The sequence below is a fragment of the Salmo trutta genome, chromosome 34 (genome assembly GCF_901001165.1).
Source record: "Salmo trutta chromosome 34, fSalTru1.1, whole genome shotgun sequence".
In the NCBI taxonomy this organism is placed as follows: Eukaryota; Metazoa; Chordata; class Actinopteri; order Salmoniformes; family Salmonidae; genus Salmo; species Salmo trutta.
In genome coordinates, this window is record NC_042990.1 from 18,767,954 (window position 1) to 18,784,606 (window position 16,653).

The 16,653-nt window shown below is 47.4% G+C and overlaps 1 protein-coding gene across 2 annotated transcripts; it reads right to left on the bottom strand.

Annotated features, from left to right (window-relative positions):
- Positions 1 to 369: 369 nt before the first annotated feature.
- LOC115173741 (mediator of RNA polymerase II transcription subunit 1-like) lies at positions 370 to 2,576 on the bottom strand. 2 transcript variants are annotated; one of them, XM_029732097.1, is made up of 5 exons: positions 2,467 to 2,576; positions 2,313 to 2,371; positions 2,075 to 2,224; positions 627 to 1,766; positions 370 to 443 (listed from the first exon to the last, which is right to left on the bottom strand). In XM_029732097.1, exons 3-4 carry the CDS (start codon positions 2,201 to 2,203, stop codon positions 795 to 797), a joined length of 1,101 nt encoding a protein of 366 aa, XP_029587957.1. In that variant the 5' UTR covers positions 2,204 to 2,224; positions 2,313 to 2,371; positions 2,467 to 2,576; the 3' UTR covers positions 370 to 443; positions 627 to 794. The 2 variants fall into 2 exon arrangements, with proteins under 2 accessions (XP_029587957.1, XP_029587956.1); XM_029732096.1 differs by having other exon boundaries at positions 627 to 2,224.
- Between the last annotated feature and the right edge of the window lie 14,077 nt (positions 2,577 to 16,653).

A 16,653-nucleotide genomic window follows, 5' to 3' on the forward strand; every position in this document is an offset into this window, starting at 1 on the left:
AGGGCCTGCAAGTAAACATTTCATGGTAAAGTCGACACTCAGCGCATGTGACAAATAGTTTGTCGTCATTTTCTGGATGATCAGACAATGGAAATCTTATTTTTGGGGGAGGGGGGTGTTATTGAAGTACTTCACAATCAGAACTTTCAGGAGGGTTTTAGTGAGATAGAAAGCGAGTGCATTAGAGCCACCATTAATATTAATGGCATCAAGCACAAAACTCTGCTTCAGGCTCATTGACTGCAGAGGTCCAGTGATCCTGTCAAATGCCAGAGAACTTCTACTGGAACAATCAACCTGATTACCACACTGACATTCCTTTGAAGGCATTCAAAACATTTGTCTGCAAACACTAAAGAAAAACAAGACTAAAATGTTTAAGTCAATTTTATTTAAAACAATTGAAGGAGAGAAGTCCTGACAACACTTCCAGGTCACAGCACCTAGAAGACAAGATTAGTAACAAGCATACATGAAAGCAAAGACAGGTCCCAAGGCGGCATATATACAGGTAGCCAAATTCTGATCTTTTGCCTAAGAGCCAATCAGCAAAAAGATCAATAAACTGCCTGTGTAAACCTACACAGCCCAAGTGGCATAACAATACAGAGAAACCGAAATCTCACCTCAACTGGTGGCTACAGATCCCACTTCGTCATGTTCTGGACTCCCCTAAAGCTCTGGACTCAGACATAGGTAGTGCTGGGGCCTTTCTGCTTGGCAGATAGTGTGGTTTGGCTGTGGCTTGCCGACACTTGAAGAGCTGGGTTGAGTTGCTAGGGGAGGCACTACACCTACCGAGTAGGGTCTTTGAGCCGGTAGATTGGAGATCCGCCGTACAATTCTGGGATGCTGTGGATGCTGGTCTGGGCAAAGCGTTGAGGGGTGGTTGAGATGGCACTGCTGGTCCTGCTCTGGGTAGGGCCATAGCTGCTAGACAAGAGGATCTGGGTGGGACTTCTGGCAGAGCTAGTGTTGGACTTCACTTCATTGAACATATAGCTGGGCTGATAGCGTTGACTGGGGGCAGGTTTAGAGCCACTTGACTTCTGGGCTGTGGCAGGAGCATTCTGGATGAATGTTGAACTGAAGAGGCTGGAGACTGGCCCACTACTGGCAGCATAGCTGGGCTGGTAGCTCCCCCAATGAGCAGACATTTGGCCATACTTCCTTTGGGCAGGTTTAGCAAGGAGATTCTGGCTGTATGTTGAACCCCTTCCACCCTGGTTAGAGGTAAACAGGCTTTGGCTTGGTGTTGCACCAGGGTCAGAGCCAGGCTTGAAGGCTCCATAGGAGTTTCCACTAGCTGTAGAGCTAGGGCGAAAAAGACTGGAGCGAGAGGCCAGGCTGGAAGTGGGCATGCCGCGACTTGCTCCATCTAGTCTCTGGCCAGAGGTTTGGGCATATTGATTGGAAGTTGAAACACTTCTACTGGCAGAGCTGCTCTGGTATTGCATAACATCTTGGGAGAAGCTAGGCTTGTAGCTTTTTGCTGCACTCCCACCTTGAGTAGAACCAAAACTCAGAGGACCTGGTCTAAATGAAGAACCACTTGAGGGAACTTGACGGTCAGGAGTGGAAATTGACTGGGCAGAGATTTCTATTGGTCCCTTGGAAGCCAGGGTAGAGAAGCTGCTCCCTTGCTTCAGGTCCTGGACATAGCGGGTGAGGGTAGCAGCTTGACCATAGAGGCTGGGGGCTCCTCTACTCTGAGTCTGGACAAGGCCTTGGTTGGGTTGTCTGGAGGTGGAGAACTTCAATCCACTCTGGGTAGAGCCATAGTTTGGAGTAGATGGTTTCAGGTTAGAGGCAGTTCTACTGTGGACATTAAACATACCATATGGATTCTGGACTAAACCAGAGCTGCTGGAGTGAGGCTGTACTGGATGAAGAGTGTAGGGCTGAATTCTCTTTGCCTCCCAACTTGAAACTGGCCTTACTGCACTGGGGTCAGAGACACTTTGACTATAGGTTCTGCTGGCCTTGGTTTGATGCATGTTGTGGATGGCAGAGGCTCCACTGGCTATAGAACCAGAGAGGCTAATGTCAGTATTCTTGGCACGGGTCCTCTTACCCTTTGTCTGGGCAGAGGTAAAGCTGCTGGGGATAGAGCCACGAGAGGCTGGTCTGAATTGATCCTGGGGATAGCTGCCACCTGTTTGCCTCTGCTCAACTTCCATTCTGGAAGAGCCAGAAAACCCATAGCCTCTTACTCTCTGGGCATCTAAACAGAACAAAGGGAAGTTATAGATTCAGTGACAAACTTGAAGGTTGGTCTGACAAAAGTGACAATGTTGGTGTTCATGCCTTACCACGTGGAGCCCATGTAAAACTTGAGTGTTCTGCAAACAATGAGCAAAGGAACACAATCCTGTCAAGAAAAGACATGGCCATTACACATCAACATTGCAAATACAAGCAGCAACCTTGCAGTAGACCTGAAACACACTGTTCAAAGAATCTTACCCCAAATTAATTCCAAAAGCCATATCAAAGCCTTAAACCACCAACAGCCCAGCCAAAGCACTACTCCACAATTAGTGGCTCAATGTCTTACTGCCTTGTTTAGTTGACATACCAGCTTGGTGTGTATTTATTGCCTGAACCTGCAGTTGCCATCCAATCACTGGCTTATTGATTGAGCATTCTCAGCTGTATGTCTTTGTGGAGGGACAGATTTTAAAACAACCAAGGTGAGGAGAGAGGACGCGAAGAGTTAAGGAAAGACTTTTGAAATTCACACAAAGAGGGCTAACGGTATGACATCACAACGACATGCAGCTGAACATGATCAATCAATCAAACAGTGATGACGACTGGCTGTTCAGGCTAGAAATATACACTCAGCTGATATATCAACAACTCAAGGCAGTAAGGCTGCGTTTACACAGGCAGCACAATTCTGATCTTGTTTTCACTAATTAGACTTTTGACAAATCAGATCTGCTCTGAAAAAGAGCTGATTTGAAAAGATCTGATTTGATTGGTCAAAAGACAAATTAGTAGAAAAAAGATCTGAATTGGTCTGCCTGTGTAAACACAGCCTAAGTTAGCCAGCTGGCAGCTATTGCGTTGTCTAGTCTGTGGGTTCTGTAGTACTTCATTTAAACATAGCTTTTGGAATACATTTTGGTTACAATGTTTGGGAAAAATGTTTTTCATACCTACTGAAAAGTTGCTGCTTGTGAAATATGTTGTGTAATTTCTCTCTTGGCTTTTACGTGATTTAACTTGTACAATTTATTCTCTTGACAGGATTTGTTTGTTTTGTTCATTGTTTGCAGCTTGTGTAAGCTATGTGTGTCAAATCAAATCAAATCAAAATTCAAATCAAATTTTATTGGTCACATACACATGGTTAGCAGATGTTAATGCGAGTGTAGCGAAATGCTTGTGCTTCTAGTTCCGACTATGCAGTAAAATCTAACAAGTAATATAACAAATTCAACTACCTTATACAAAAACAACTACCTTATACACACAAATACACACAAATGTAAAGGGATGAATAAGAATATGTACATATAAAAATATGGATGAGCGATGGCGTGCGGCATAGGCAAGATGCAGTAGATGGTGTAGAATACAGTATATACATATGAGATGAGTAATGTAGGAAATGTAAACATTATTAAAGCGGCGTTATTTAAAGTGACTAGTGATACCTTTATTAAGTCAGTTTATTTAAGTGGCCAGAGATTTGAGTCTGTATGTTGGCGGCAGCCTCTCTATGTTAGTGATAGCTGTTTAACAGTCTGATGGCCTTGAGATTGAAGCTGTTTTTCAGCCTCTCGGTCCCAGCTTTATTGCACCTGTACTGACCTCGCCTTCTGGATGATAACGGGGTGAACAGGCAGTGGCTCGGGTGGTTGTTGTCCTTGATGATCTTTTTGGCCTTCCTGTGACATTGGGTGCCGTAGGTGTCCTGGAGGGCAGGTAGTTTGCCCCCGGTAATGCGTTGTGCAGACCGCACTACCCTCTGGAGAGCCTTGCGGTTGAGGGCGGTGTAATTTCCGTACCAGGCGGTGATACAGCCCGACAGGATGCTCTCGATTGTGCACCTGTAAAAGTTTGTGAGTGTTTTAGATGACAAGCCAAATTTTTCAGCCTCCTGAGTTTGAAGAGGCGCTGCTGCACCTTCATCTCCACGCTGTCTGTGTAGGTGGACCATTTCAGTTTGTCCGTGATGTGTACGCCGAGGAACTTAAAACGTTCCACCTTCTCCACTACTGTCCCGTCGATGTGGATGGGGGGTGCTCCCTCTGCTGTTTTCTGAAGTCCACGGTCATCTTCTTTGTTTTGACGTTGAGTGAGAGGTTATTTTCCTGACACCACACTCCGAGGGCCCTCACCTCCTCCCTGTAGGCTGTCTCGTCGTTGTTGGTAACCAGGCCTACCACTGTAGTGTCGTCTGCAAACTTGATGATTGAGTTCGAAGTGTGCATGGCCACGCAGTCATGGGTGAACAGGGAGTACAGGAGAGGGCTGAGAACGCACCCTTCTGGGGCCCCAGTGTTGAGGATCAGCGGGGTGGAGATGTTGTTTCCTACTTTCACCACCTGGGCGCGGCCCGTCAGAAAGTCCAGGACACAGTTGCACAGGGCGCGGCCAAGACCCAGGGTCTCGAGCTTGATGACGAGTTTGGAGGGTACTATGGTGTTAAATGCTGAGCTGTAGTCAATGAACAACATACTTACATAGGTATTCCTCTTGTCCAGATGGGATAGGGCAGTGTGCAGTGTAATGGCGATTTCATCGTCAGTGGACCTATTGGGGCGGTAAGCAAATTGGAGTGGGTCTAAGGTATCAGGTAGGGTGGAGGTGATATGATCCTTGACTAGTCTCTCAAAGCACTTCGTGATGACAGAAGTGAGTGCTTCGGGGCGATAGTCATTTCATTCAGTTACCTTAGCTCTTGGGAACAGGAACAATGGTGGCCATCTTGAAGGATGTGAAGACAACAGACTGGAATAGGGATTGGTTGAATATGTCCGTAATCACACCAGCCAGCTGGTTTGCGCATGCTCTGAGGACGCAGCTAGGGATGCCGTCTGGGCCGTTAGCCTTGCGAGGGTTAACATGTTTAAATGTTTTTCTCACGTTGGCCACGGAGAAGGAGAGCCCACAGGCTTTGGTAACGGGCTGTGTCAGCTGTAATGTCCTCAAAGCGAGCAAAGAAGTTGTTTAAATTGTCTGGGAGCAAGACGTTGGTGTCTACGACGGGGCTGGTTTTCTTTTTGTAATCCGTGATTGACTGTAGACCCTGCCACATACGTCTCGCGTTTGAGCCATTGAACTGCAACTCTACTTTGTCTCTATACTGACGCTTTGCTTGTTTGATAGCCTTGCGGAGGGAATAGCTGCACTGTTTGTATTCGGTCGTGTTTCCGGTTGCCTTGCCATGATTAAAAGCAGTGGTTCGCGCTTTTAGTTTTGCTCGAATGCAGCCATCAATCCACGGTTTCTGGTTAGGGAAGGTTTTAATGGTCACAGAGGGTATGACATCTCCGATTCACTTGCTAATAAACTCGCTCACCGAGTCAGCGTATACATCAATGTTATTGTCTAAGGCTATCCAGAACATATCCCAATCCACGTGATCGAAGCAATCTTGAAGCGTGGAATCCGATTGGTCAGACCAGCGTTGAATTGGCCTGAGTATAGGCGTTTCCTGTTTTATTTTCTGTCTATAGGCTGGGAGCAACAAAATGGAGTCATGGTCAAATATGGTCAGAAAAGGATATGAGTTCCTGTATGTTGTTGTGGTTACACCATGAGTCGTTAATCATAAGGCATACACCTCCGCCCTTCTTCTTACCAGACAGATGTTTGTTTCTGTCGGCGCGATGCATGAAGAAACCGGGTGGCTGTACCGACTCTGACAACATATCCTGAGTGAGCCATGTTTCCGTGAAACACAGAATGTTACAATCTCTGATGTCTCTCTGGAAGGCAACTCGTGCCCTAATTTCGTCCACCTTGTAATCTAGAGATTGGACCTTGGCGAGTAATATGCTCGGAAGCGGTGGATGGTGTGCTTGCCTTCTGAGTCGGACCAGTAGGCCGCTCCGTCTACCTCTCCTGCGGCGACCGCGTGGTTTTGGGTCGGCTTCTGGGATAAGATCCCATGTCCAGGGTGGAGGTCCGAACAAAGGATCTGCTTCGGGAAAGAGGTATTCCTGGTCGTAATGATGGTAAGTTGACATCGCTTTTATATCCAATAGTTCTTCCCGACTGTATGTAATAACACTTGAGATTTTCTGGGCTAACAATGTCAGAAATAATACATAAAAAAAACAAATAACTGCATAGTTTTCTAAGGACCTGAAGCGAGGCGACCATCTCTGTCGGCGCCATCTTGGTATTGTGCTCCTTAAGGTAAGGAAAAGACAACCTACAGACATTGTTCAAATTGCATCTGTAATGATTAACTTCTGTTTTATTTCCTAGAGAAAGAGGTTACAGGTATTCTGGCTCTTCCAGAATGGAAGTTGAGCAGGGACCACCAAGTGGCAGCTAACCACAGGATCAACTCAGACCAGCCTCTAGTACTGCTGGTTCAGGTCAGAGTAAAGCTACCCACAGAGTGACTGGACCCAACAACCAGAGACTGTCCCTCAAAGGCTCTACACCAAGCTCTATCCAGCCAGCCCCAAGGGGCTCTGGATCTTCCCTCAGCAGCTGCTTCACTTCAGCCCAGACAAGGGGTATGAGGACTCGCTCCAAGAATAGCTATCGTAGCCTCTCTGGCTCTATAGCCAGTGGAACCTCTCTCAGACAGAACAAGCATCACACCATGGCCAGCATAACCTCTGGTCAAAGTGTAACCATCCCCACTGCAGTGAAGCCAGTTTCAAGTTGGGAGACAAAGAGAATCCAGCCCAACACCTTTTGTCCAGTACAGCCTCAATCTAGCTAGAATCCCTGAACTGTGGCACAAAGTGGAAGCTACAAGTCCAGAGGTGACACCCCCATATAAAACCACTAGGCTCTGTTAGGTTTCAAGGTATTTTCTTCTGTAGAGCTGCCTCTGTCTATAGTAATATGAAACCCTCTACTGGTGTATCTATTCCTAACAGCTATGGCTCTACTCCGAGTGGAACAAGATTTTCTACCTCCAGCCAACCCAACTAAGGCCTTGTCCAGACTCAGAATAGAGGAGCCACCAGCCGCATCTGCTACCCACACCCCCTCCCTCGCCCACTATGGCCAGAACCTCACCCGCTATGGCCATCTATCCTGGTTTCAAGTGGACCAATGGAAGTTTCTGTCTGGAAGGCTTACACCTCTAACCGCCTAGTGGTCAGGCCGTCTAGTGGTCAAAGTCCTTTGGGTTTTGGTTCCACTGAAGTTGGGGAGTGCAACTAAAGGCAACAGCCCAGCTTCTCCCAAAACGTCAAGCCATACCAGAGGAGCCATGCCTGTCACGTCCTTACCAGTATAAGGGGTTATTTGTTATTTTAATTTGGTCAGGACGTGGCAGGGGTGTGTTTGATTTGTGTTGTTGGGGGTTTTGGGTTGTGTTCTATGTTTTGTATTTCTATGTTCTATTTTCTAGTTTTTCTATTTCTATGTTAGGTTTATTGTTTTGACCTTCAATTGGAGGCAGCTGTTCCTCATTGCCTCTAATTGAAGGTCCTATTTAGTAGGGGTGTTTTTCATGGGGTTTTGTGGGTAGTTGTTCTTTGTATAGCATAGTAGCCTTACAGGATTGTTTCGTCGTTGTTTTGTATACGTGTTTATTTTTGTTTTCCTTCTTCAATAAAAAGAAGATGAGTATACATATTCCCGCTGCATTTTGCTCCAATCCCTACGACACCCGTGACAGAACTTCCCACCACCAATGGACCAAGCAGCGGAGGAAGGAGCAGCAGCAGAGCTTTAAGGAGTTTTGGACTTGGGAGCAGATACTAGTGGGAGAAGGACCATGGAGGAAGGCTGGAGAGGACAGAGAACGCTATGCTGGGACACGGCTAGCAAGGAAGCCCAAGAAGCACCCCAATATTTTTTTGGGGGGGGCACACGGGATGTTTGGCTGGGCCAAGGGTGAGCCTAAGCCAACACCCCGTGCTTATTATTGGGAGCGTGTGGAGTGGAGAGCGCCGGTGTATGCGGAAGTGTGCACGATCTCGCCCATGCGCACGCACAGTCCGACGCAAGCAATCCCAGCCCCTCGCAAGTGCCGTGCTACAGTGGGCATCCAGCCTGGAACGAGGATGCCTGCGCAGCACATCTGGCCACCAGTGCGCCTCCTAGGCCCAGGCTACCCTACGCCTGCTCTACGCACGGCAGCCATCAGGCCTCTGCACAGCCCAGTTCGCCCTGTGCTAGCACTCCGCTCGTGCAGGGCTACTATTACCATCCAGCCAGGACGGGTTGTGCAGGAGGTGCACTCCAGACCTATAGTGCCTACTCATGGCCCGGTGTATCCAGTTCCTGCTCCTCGCACTAGCCCTGAGGTGCGTGTCTCTAGTGTGGCACCTCCAAAGCCAGCACCACGCACCAGGCCTCCAGTGCGTCAGCCCAGTCTAGTACGTCCTGTTCCCGCTCCTTGCACTAGCCTTGGGGTGCGTGTCTCCAGTCTGGTACCTCCAGTACCAGCCCCACGCACCAGGCCTCCAGTGCGTCAGCCCAGTCCAGCTCGTCCTGCTCCTGCTCCTCGCCCTAGCCCTGTGGTGAGTTGCCCAAGTCTGGCACCTCCTAAGCCAGCCCCAGAGTGTCCGGCAACAGTGCCCCGTCCAGAGTGTCCGGCAACAGTGCCCCGTCCAGAGTGTCCGGCAACAGTGCCCCGTCCAGAGTGTCCAGCAACAGTGCCCCGTCCAGAGCTTCCGGCGATAGTGCCCCGTCTAGAGATCGCCCACAGTCCGGAGCCAGCAGAGACGGCCCACAGTCCAGAGCCAGGGAGAGACGGCCCATAGTCCGGAACCGACAGAGACGGCCCACAGTCTGGAACCGACAGAGACGGCCCACAGTCTGGAACCGACAGAGACGGCCCACAGTCCGGAACCGACAGAGACAGCATACAGTCCGGTACCGACAGAGACGACCTACAGTCCGGAATTGACAGAGTCGCCCTCCCATCCGGAACCGGCGCAGCCAGAGTCGCCCTCCAGTCCGTAACCGGCGCAGCCAGAGTCGCCCTCCAGTCCGGAACCGGCGCAGCCAGAGTCGCCCTCCAGTCCGGAGCTCCCAGAGTCGCCCTCCAGTCCGAAGCTCCCAGAGTCGCCTTCCAGTCCGAAGCTCCCAGAGTCGCCCTCCAGTCCGAAGCTCCCAGAGTCGCCCTCCGGTCCGGAGCTCCCAGAGTCGCCTTCCAGTCCGGAGCTTCCAGAGTCGCGCATCAGCTCGAGGTCTCCAGCGACGCGCATCAGCTCGAGGTCTCCAGCGACACGCATCAGCCCGAGGTCTCCAGCAACGCGCATCAGCCCGAGGTCTCCAGCGACGCGCATCAGCCCGAGGTCTCCAGTGACGCACATCAGCCCGAGGTCTCCAGTGACGCGCATCAGCCCGAGGTCTCCAGCGACGCGCATCAGCCCGAGGTCTTCAGCGATGCGCCATAGCCCAGAGACTTCGGGAGGGGTAAAATATATTAAGCATTTAGCGGGGCTTGACAGGTTAGGGTGGGTGTAAGGCCGGAGCCTGAGCCACCTCCATAGTAGGAGGTTGGGGAGGGGGGGTTGTAGCACAAGAACCGTCGGTGACGGTGGCCACCCTCCCTTCACTCCCTTTAGTTAGGATTTGTTTTTGTTTTGGGGTTTATTTTTTTGTGTTTATTTTTGTGTGAGTTGCTTCCGGGGTCTGCACCTGGGGGGGGGGGGGGGGGGTACTGTCACATTCTGACCAGTATAAGGGGTTATTTGTTATTGTAGTTTGGTCAGGACGTGGCAGGGGTGTGTTTGTTTTGTGTTGTCGGGGTTCTTGGGTTGTGTTCTGTGTTTTGTATTTCTATGTCTAGTTTATTGTTTTGTCCTTCAATTGGAGGCAGCTGTTCCTCGTTGCCTCTAATTGAAGGTCCTATTTAGTAGGGGTGTTTTTCATGGGGTTTTTGTGGGTATAGTTGTTCTTTGTATAGCCTAGTAGCCTTACAGGACAGTTTCATCGTTGTTTTGTATACGTGTTTATTTTTGTTTTCCATCTACAATAAAAAAGAAGATGAGTATACATATTCCCGCTGCGTTTTGGTCCAATCCCTACGACACCCGTGACAATGCCTTTTCCAGTAGAAGTGGTTCAACCTCCAGTCAACACTCCCAAACCTCTGGCCAGAAAATAGATGGAGCATTCACCTCAAGTAGCGGCATCCCCACTTCCAGCATGTATCCAGTCTCTTTAGCCCAAGCTATACACGTAGTGGAAACTCCTATGGAGCCTACAAGCCTGGCTCTCTCTTGGGTCAACGCCAAACCCTGTTTACCTCTAACCAGGGTGGAAGTGGTTCAACCTATAGACAGAATGTCCTTGCCAGAAGCCAAGCAAGTGCTACACCTGCACAAAAAACTGTCTGCTCAGAGGGGGAGCTACCAGCCCAGCTATACTGCCAGTCTCCAGCCTCTTCCATTTTGCCCAGGCTGCCAGTGTTTCAACCTAAATACAGAAAGCCCATGCCACCGTCCAGAAGTCAAGTGGCTTTTAAACCTGCCCCCAAGCTTGGCCTGTGCTGTTATCAGCCCAGCTATACTCCCAATGCAGTGAAGTCCAACCCTAGGTCTGCCAGAGGCCCTACCCAAAGCCTCTCCTCTAGAAGCTATGACCTTACCCAGAGTGGGACTAGCAGTTGCACCTCCACCACCCCTCAACGCTTCGCCCTGGCCACCATCCACAACATCTCAGAATACTACGGTGGAGCTTGTGTCCGTCGCCTCCAAGATTAAGTAGTGCCTCCTCCCCTAGCAACTCCAACCTACTCCTGAGCTTTAGTATGGGAACCCAGGGGTTGAGGTAAGATATCACAAAGCATCTTTGGGTGTTAGAAAAGCTTTATAAATCTTATTTTCAGTAAGCACTTCAGATGTTTTTTGTGACTTGTTACTAATCTACATATGTCTTCTTGGTGACACTCAACCGTTGTAGTTGAATCAATTTAAATGTTTAATGAATTTGTCTATTTTAGGCATTTTCTGTCTTTCACATTCATTCAAACTCGTACATGTGGGAATTGTGTCACTTATATGACTGCATTCAGACAAATCTTTATAATGAACCATTCACCAACAGTAAGATTGTTCTATGTCAAATCAAATCAAATCAAATCAAATGTATTTATATAGCCCTTCTTACATCAGCTGATATCTCAAAGCGCTGTACAGAAACCCAGCCTAAAACCCCAAACAGCAAGCAATGCAGGTGTAGAAGCACGGTGGCAAGGAAAAACTCCCTAGAAAGGCCAAAACCTAGGAAGAAACCTAGAGAGATACCAGGCTATGAGGGGTGGCCAGTCCTCTTCTGGCTGTGCCGGGTGGAGATTATAACAGCACATGGCCAAGATGTTCAAATGTTCATAAATGACCAGCATGGTCAAATAATAATAATCATAGTAGTTGTCGAGGGTGCAACAAGTCAGCATCTCAAGAGTAAGTGTCAGTTGGCTTTTTCATAGCCGATCTTTGAGAGTATCTCTACCGCTCCTGCTGTCTCTAGAGAGTTGAAAACAGCAGGTCTGGGACAGGTAGCACGTCCAGTGAACAGGTCAGGGTTCCAGCAGGTCTGGGACAGCAGGTCTGGGACAGGTAGCACGTCCGGTGAACAGGTCAGGGTTCCATAGCCGCAGGCAGAACAGTTGAAACTGGAGCAGCAGCACGGCCAGGTGGACTGGGGACAGCAAGGAGTCATCATGCCAGGTAGTCCTGAGGCATGGTCCTAGGGCTCAGGTCCTCCGAGAGAGAGAAAGAAAGAGAGAAAGAGAGAATTAGAGAGAGCATATTTAAATTCACACAGGACACCAGATAAGACAATAGAAATACTCCAGATGTAACAGACTGACCCTAGCCCCCCGACACATGAACTACTGCAGCATAAATACTGAAGGCTGAGACAGGAGGGGTCAGGAGACATTGTGGCCCAATCCGATGAAACCCCCGGACAGGGCCAAACAGGCAGGATATAACCCCACCCACTTTGCCAAAGCACAGCCCCCACACCACTGGAGGGATATCTCCAACCACCAACTTACCATCCTGAGACAAGGCCGAGTATAGCCCACAAAGATCTCCGCCACGGCACAACCCAAGGGGGGGGGGGGCAACCCAGACAGGAAGACCACGTCAGTGACTCAACCCACTCAAGTGACGCACCCATCCCAGGGACGGCATGGAAGAACACCAGTAAGCCAGTGACTCAGCCCCTGTAATAGGGTTAGAGGCAGAGAATCCCAGTGGAGAGTGGGGAACCAGCCAGGCAGAGACAGCAAGGGCGGTTCGTTGCTCCAGCCTTTCCATTCACCTTCACACCCCTGGACCAGACTTCACTTAATCATAGGACCTATTGAAGAGATGAGTCGTCAGTAAAGACTTAAAGGTTGAGACTGAGTCTGCGTCTCTCACATGGGTAGGCAGACCATTCCATAAAAATGGAGCTCTATAGAAGAAAGCCCTGCCTCCAGCTGTTTGCTTAGAAATTCTAGGGACAATTACGAGGCCCGCGTCTTGTGACCGTAGCGTATGTGTAGGTATGTACGGCAGGACCAAATCGGAAAGATATGTAGGAGCAAGCCCATGTAATGCTTTGTAGGTTAGCATGAAAACCTTGAAATCAGCCCTTGCCTTAACAGGAAGCCAGTGTAGGGAGGCTAGCACTGGAGTAATATGATCAAATTTGTTGGTTCTAGTCAGGATTCTAGCAGCCGTATTTAGCACTAACTGCAGTTTATTTAGTGCTTTATCGGGTAGCCGGAAAGTAGAGCATTGCAGTTGTCCAACCTAGAAGTAACAAAAGCATGGATACATTTTTCTGCATCATTTTTGGACAGAAAGTTTCAGATTTTTGCAATGTTACGTAGATGGAAAAAGGTTGTCCTTGAAACAGTCTTGATATGTTCTCAAAAGAGAGATCAGGGTCCAGAGTAACGCCGAGGTCCTTCACAGTTTTATTTGAGACGACTGTACAACCATCCAGATTAATTGTCAGATACAACAGAAGATCTCTTTGTTTCTTAGGACCTAGAACAAGCATCTCTGTTTTGTCCGAGTTTAAAAGTAGAAAGTTTGCAGCCATCCACTTCCTTATGTCTGAAACACATGCTTCTAGCAAGGGCAATTTTGGGGCTTCACCATGTTTCATTGAAATGTACAGCTGTGTGTCATCCGCATAGCAGTGAAATCTAACATTATGTTTTCAAATGACATCCCCAAGAGGTAAAATATGTAGTGAAAACAATAGTGGTCCTAAAACGGAACCTTAAGGAACACCAACATTTACAGTTGATTTGTCAGAGGACAAACCATTCACAGAGACAAACTGATATCTTTCCGACAGATAAGATCTAAACCAGGCCAGAACTTCTCCATGTAGAACAATTTGGGTTTCCAATCTCTCCAAAAGAATGTGGTGATCGATGGTATCAAAAGCAGCACTAAGATCTAGGAGCACGAGGACAGATGCAGAGCCTCGGTCTGACGTCATTAAAAGGTAATTTTCCACCTTCACAAGTGCAGTCTCACTGTTATGATGGGGTCTAAAACCAGATTGAAGCGTTTCGCATACATTGTTTGTCTTCAGGAAGGCAGTGAGTTGCTGCGCAACAGCTTTTTCAAAAATGTTTGAGAGGAATGGAAGATTCGATATAGGCCGATAGTTTTTTATAATTTCTAGGTCAAGATTTTGCTTTTTCAAGAGAGGCTTTATTACTGCCACTTTTAGTGAGTTTGGTACACATCCGGTGGATAGAGAGCCGTTTATTATAGGAGGGCCAAGCACAGGAAGCAGCTCTTTCAGTAGTTTAATTGGGATAGGGTCCAGTATGCAGCTTGAAGGTTTAGAGGCCATGATTATTTTCATCATTGTGTCAAGAGATATAGTACTAAAACACTTTAGTGTCTCCCTTGATCCTAGGTCCTGGCAGAGTTGTACAGACTCAGGACAACGGAGCTTTGGAGGAATACGCAGATTTAAAGAGGAGTCCGCAATTTGCTTTCTAATGATCATGATCTTTTCCTCAAAGAAGTTCATGAATTCATTACTGTTGAAGTGAAAGCCATCCTCTCTTGGTGAATGCTGCTTTTTAGTTAGCTTTGCGACAGTATCAAAAAGAAATTTCGGATTGTTCTTATTTTCCTCAATTAAGTTGGAAAAATAGGATGATCGAGCAGCAGTGAGGGCTCTTCGATACTGCACGGTACTGTCTTTCCAAGCTAGTCGGAAGACTTCCAGTTTGGTGTGGAGCCATTTCCGTGTATTTTCTGTATACCAGGGAGCTAATTTCTTATGACAAATGTTTTTAGTTTTTAGGGGTGCAACTGCATCTAGGGTATTGCGCAAGGTTAAATTGAGTTCCTCAGTTAGGTGGTTAACTGATTTTTGTCCTCTGACGTCCTTGGGCAGGCAGAGGGAGTCTGGAAGGGCATCAAGGAATCTTTGGGTTGTCTGAGAATTTTTAGCACGACTTTTATGGTCCTTGGTTGGGGTCTGAGCAGATTATTTGTTGCAATTGCAAACGTAATAAAATGGTGGTCCGATAGTCCAGGATTATGAGGAAAAACATTAAGATCCACAACATTTATTCCATGGGACAGAACTAGATCCAGAGTATGACTGTGGCGGTGAGTAGGTCCAGAGACATGTTGGACAAAACCCACTGAGTCAATGATGGCTCCGAAATTCTTTTGGAGTGGGTCTGTGGACTTTTCCATGTGAATATTAAAGTCACCAAAAATTTGAATATTATCTGCGATGATTACAAGGTCCGATAGGAATTCAGGGAACTCAGTGAGGAACGCTGCATATGGCCCAGGAGGCCTGTAAATAGTAGCTATAAAAAGTGATTGAGTAGGCTGCATAGATTTCATGACTAGAAGCTCAAAAGACAAAAATGTCGTTGTTGTTTTTTTTTTGTCAATTGAAATTTGCTATCGTAAATGTTAGCAACACCTCCGCCTTTGCGGGATGCGCAGTGGATATGGTCACTAGTGTAACCAGGGGGTGAGGCCTCATTTAACACAGTAAATTCATCAGGCTTAAGCCATGTTTCAGTCAGGCCAATCACATCAAGTTTATGATCAGTGATTAGTTCATTGACTATAACTGCCTTTCGAAGTGAGGGATCTAACATTAAGTAGCCCTATTTTGAGATCTGAGGTATCACAATCTCTTTCAATAATGACAGGAATGGAGGAGGTCTTTATTCTAGTGTGATTGCTAAGGCGAACACCGCCATCTTTAATTTTGCCCAACCTAGGTCGAGTAACAGACACAGTCTCAATGGGGATAGCTGAGCTGACTACACTGACTGTGCTAGTGGCAGACTCCACTAAGCTGGCAGGCTGGTTAACAGCCTGCTGCCTGGCCTGCACCCTATTTCATTGTGGAGCTAGAGGAGTTAGAGCTCTGTCTATGTTCGTAGATAAGATGAGAGCACCCCTCCAGCTAGGATGGAGTCCGTCACTCCTCAACAGGCCAGGCTTGGTCCTGTTTGTGGGTGAGTCCCAGAAAGAGGGCTAATTATCTACAAATTCTAACTTTTGGAAGGGGCAGAAAACCGTTTTCAACCAGAGACTGAGTGTCATCCTTGAACCATTGACCAGGGCCAGCCATTAAGATTAGTGAAAGTAGGGCATACATTGGAGTGCGTATGATGTCCTCTCTCTCCTATGGGTTGAATGTATGGTTGGTCTACCTTGTCTCGCAGATAAACTGTTGTAGGAAGTGCATGGGAAACAAAACCATACCGCATCTGTTTTGTGGGCAATTCTGAATTCAGACAAAGCCAAGCAAAGCCAAAACCAAACAGCAAAGAGGGCTCTTCCAATCATTTTCTATTTTGGCTTTCTAACATGTTTCTAGCATGCCAATAAAGCCCTTTGAATTCAATTGAAAGTGTGTGTGAGAGCGAGAGCGTGAGAGAGAGAGAGAGAGCGTGAGAGAGAGAGATGGAAAGAGAGAGCAAGATGTACGTTGTATGCTTCTTATGATGATGAAACATCATGGGTGAAGCAGATTGTTGAATGGCCTGACGAACAGAGAAGAGAGTGTTGTCTCCCATTAGAGAGAACAGAAGAGTCACCTCCATCCTTTGTTGATTAATATAACTCATTTTCAGTACGATTTAAGACACCTTTCTCCTCTTCCTGCAAATCTACCGATCGTTTCTGCTGATGCCAGTGAAAGGAAGACTTTTTGTATTTTTTACATTTCTGTCTTCAGCGTGAACGTTATTTTTCTCTTTATTTTCTTTCTTTAGTATGAATATTGCCATGCGTTATGGAAAAAGAGAGAAAAGGAAACGGCTCCTAAAAAAATGATGTCTGTGCCTCCACTTCCTCTGGCAGGAAATAGCATCTTTGATTTGAGCCACCACACATGGATGGTCAATGCATGCGAGGTGTTGCTCTCTCTCTCTGTTTATTTTACTGTGACAAACTGGTGTGATCTTCCTGGCTTAGTCATACACCTCAGTGTAAAAGACAAATGTGTCAACAATATTTTAACATCTAAAACCCAAGGGAA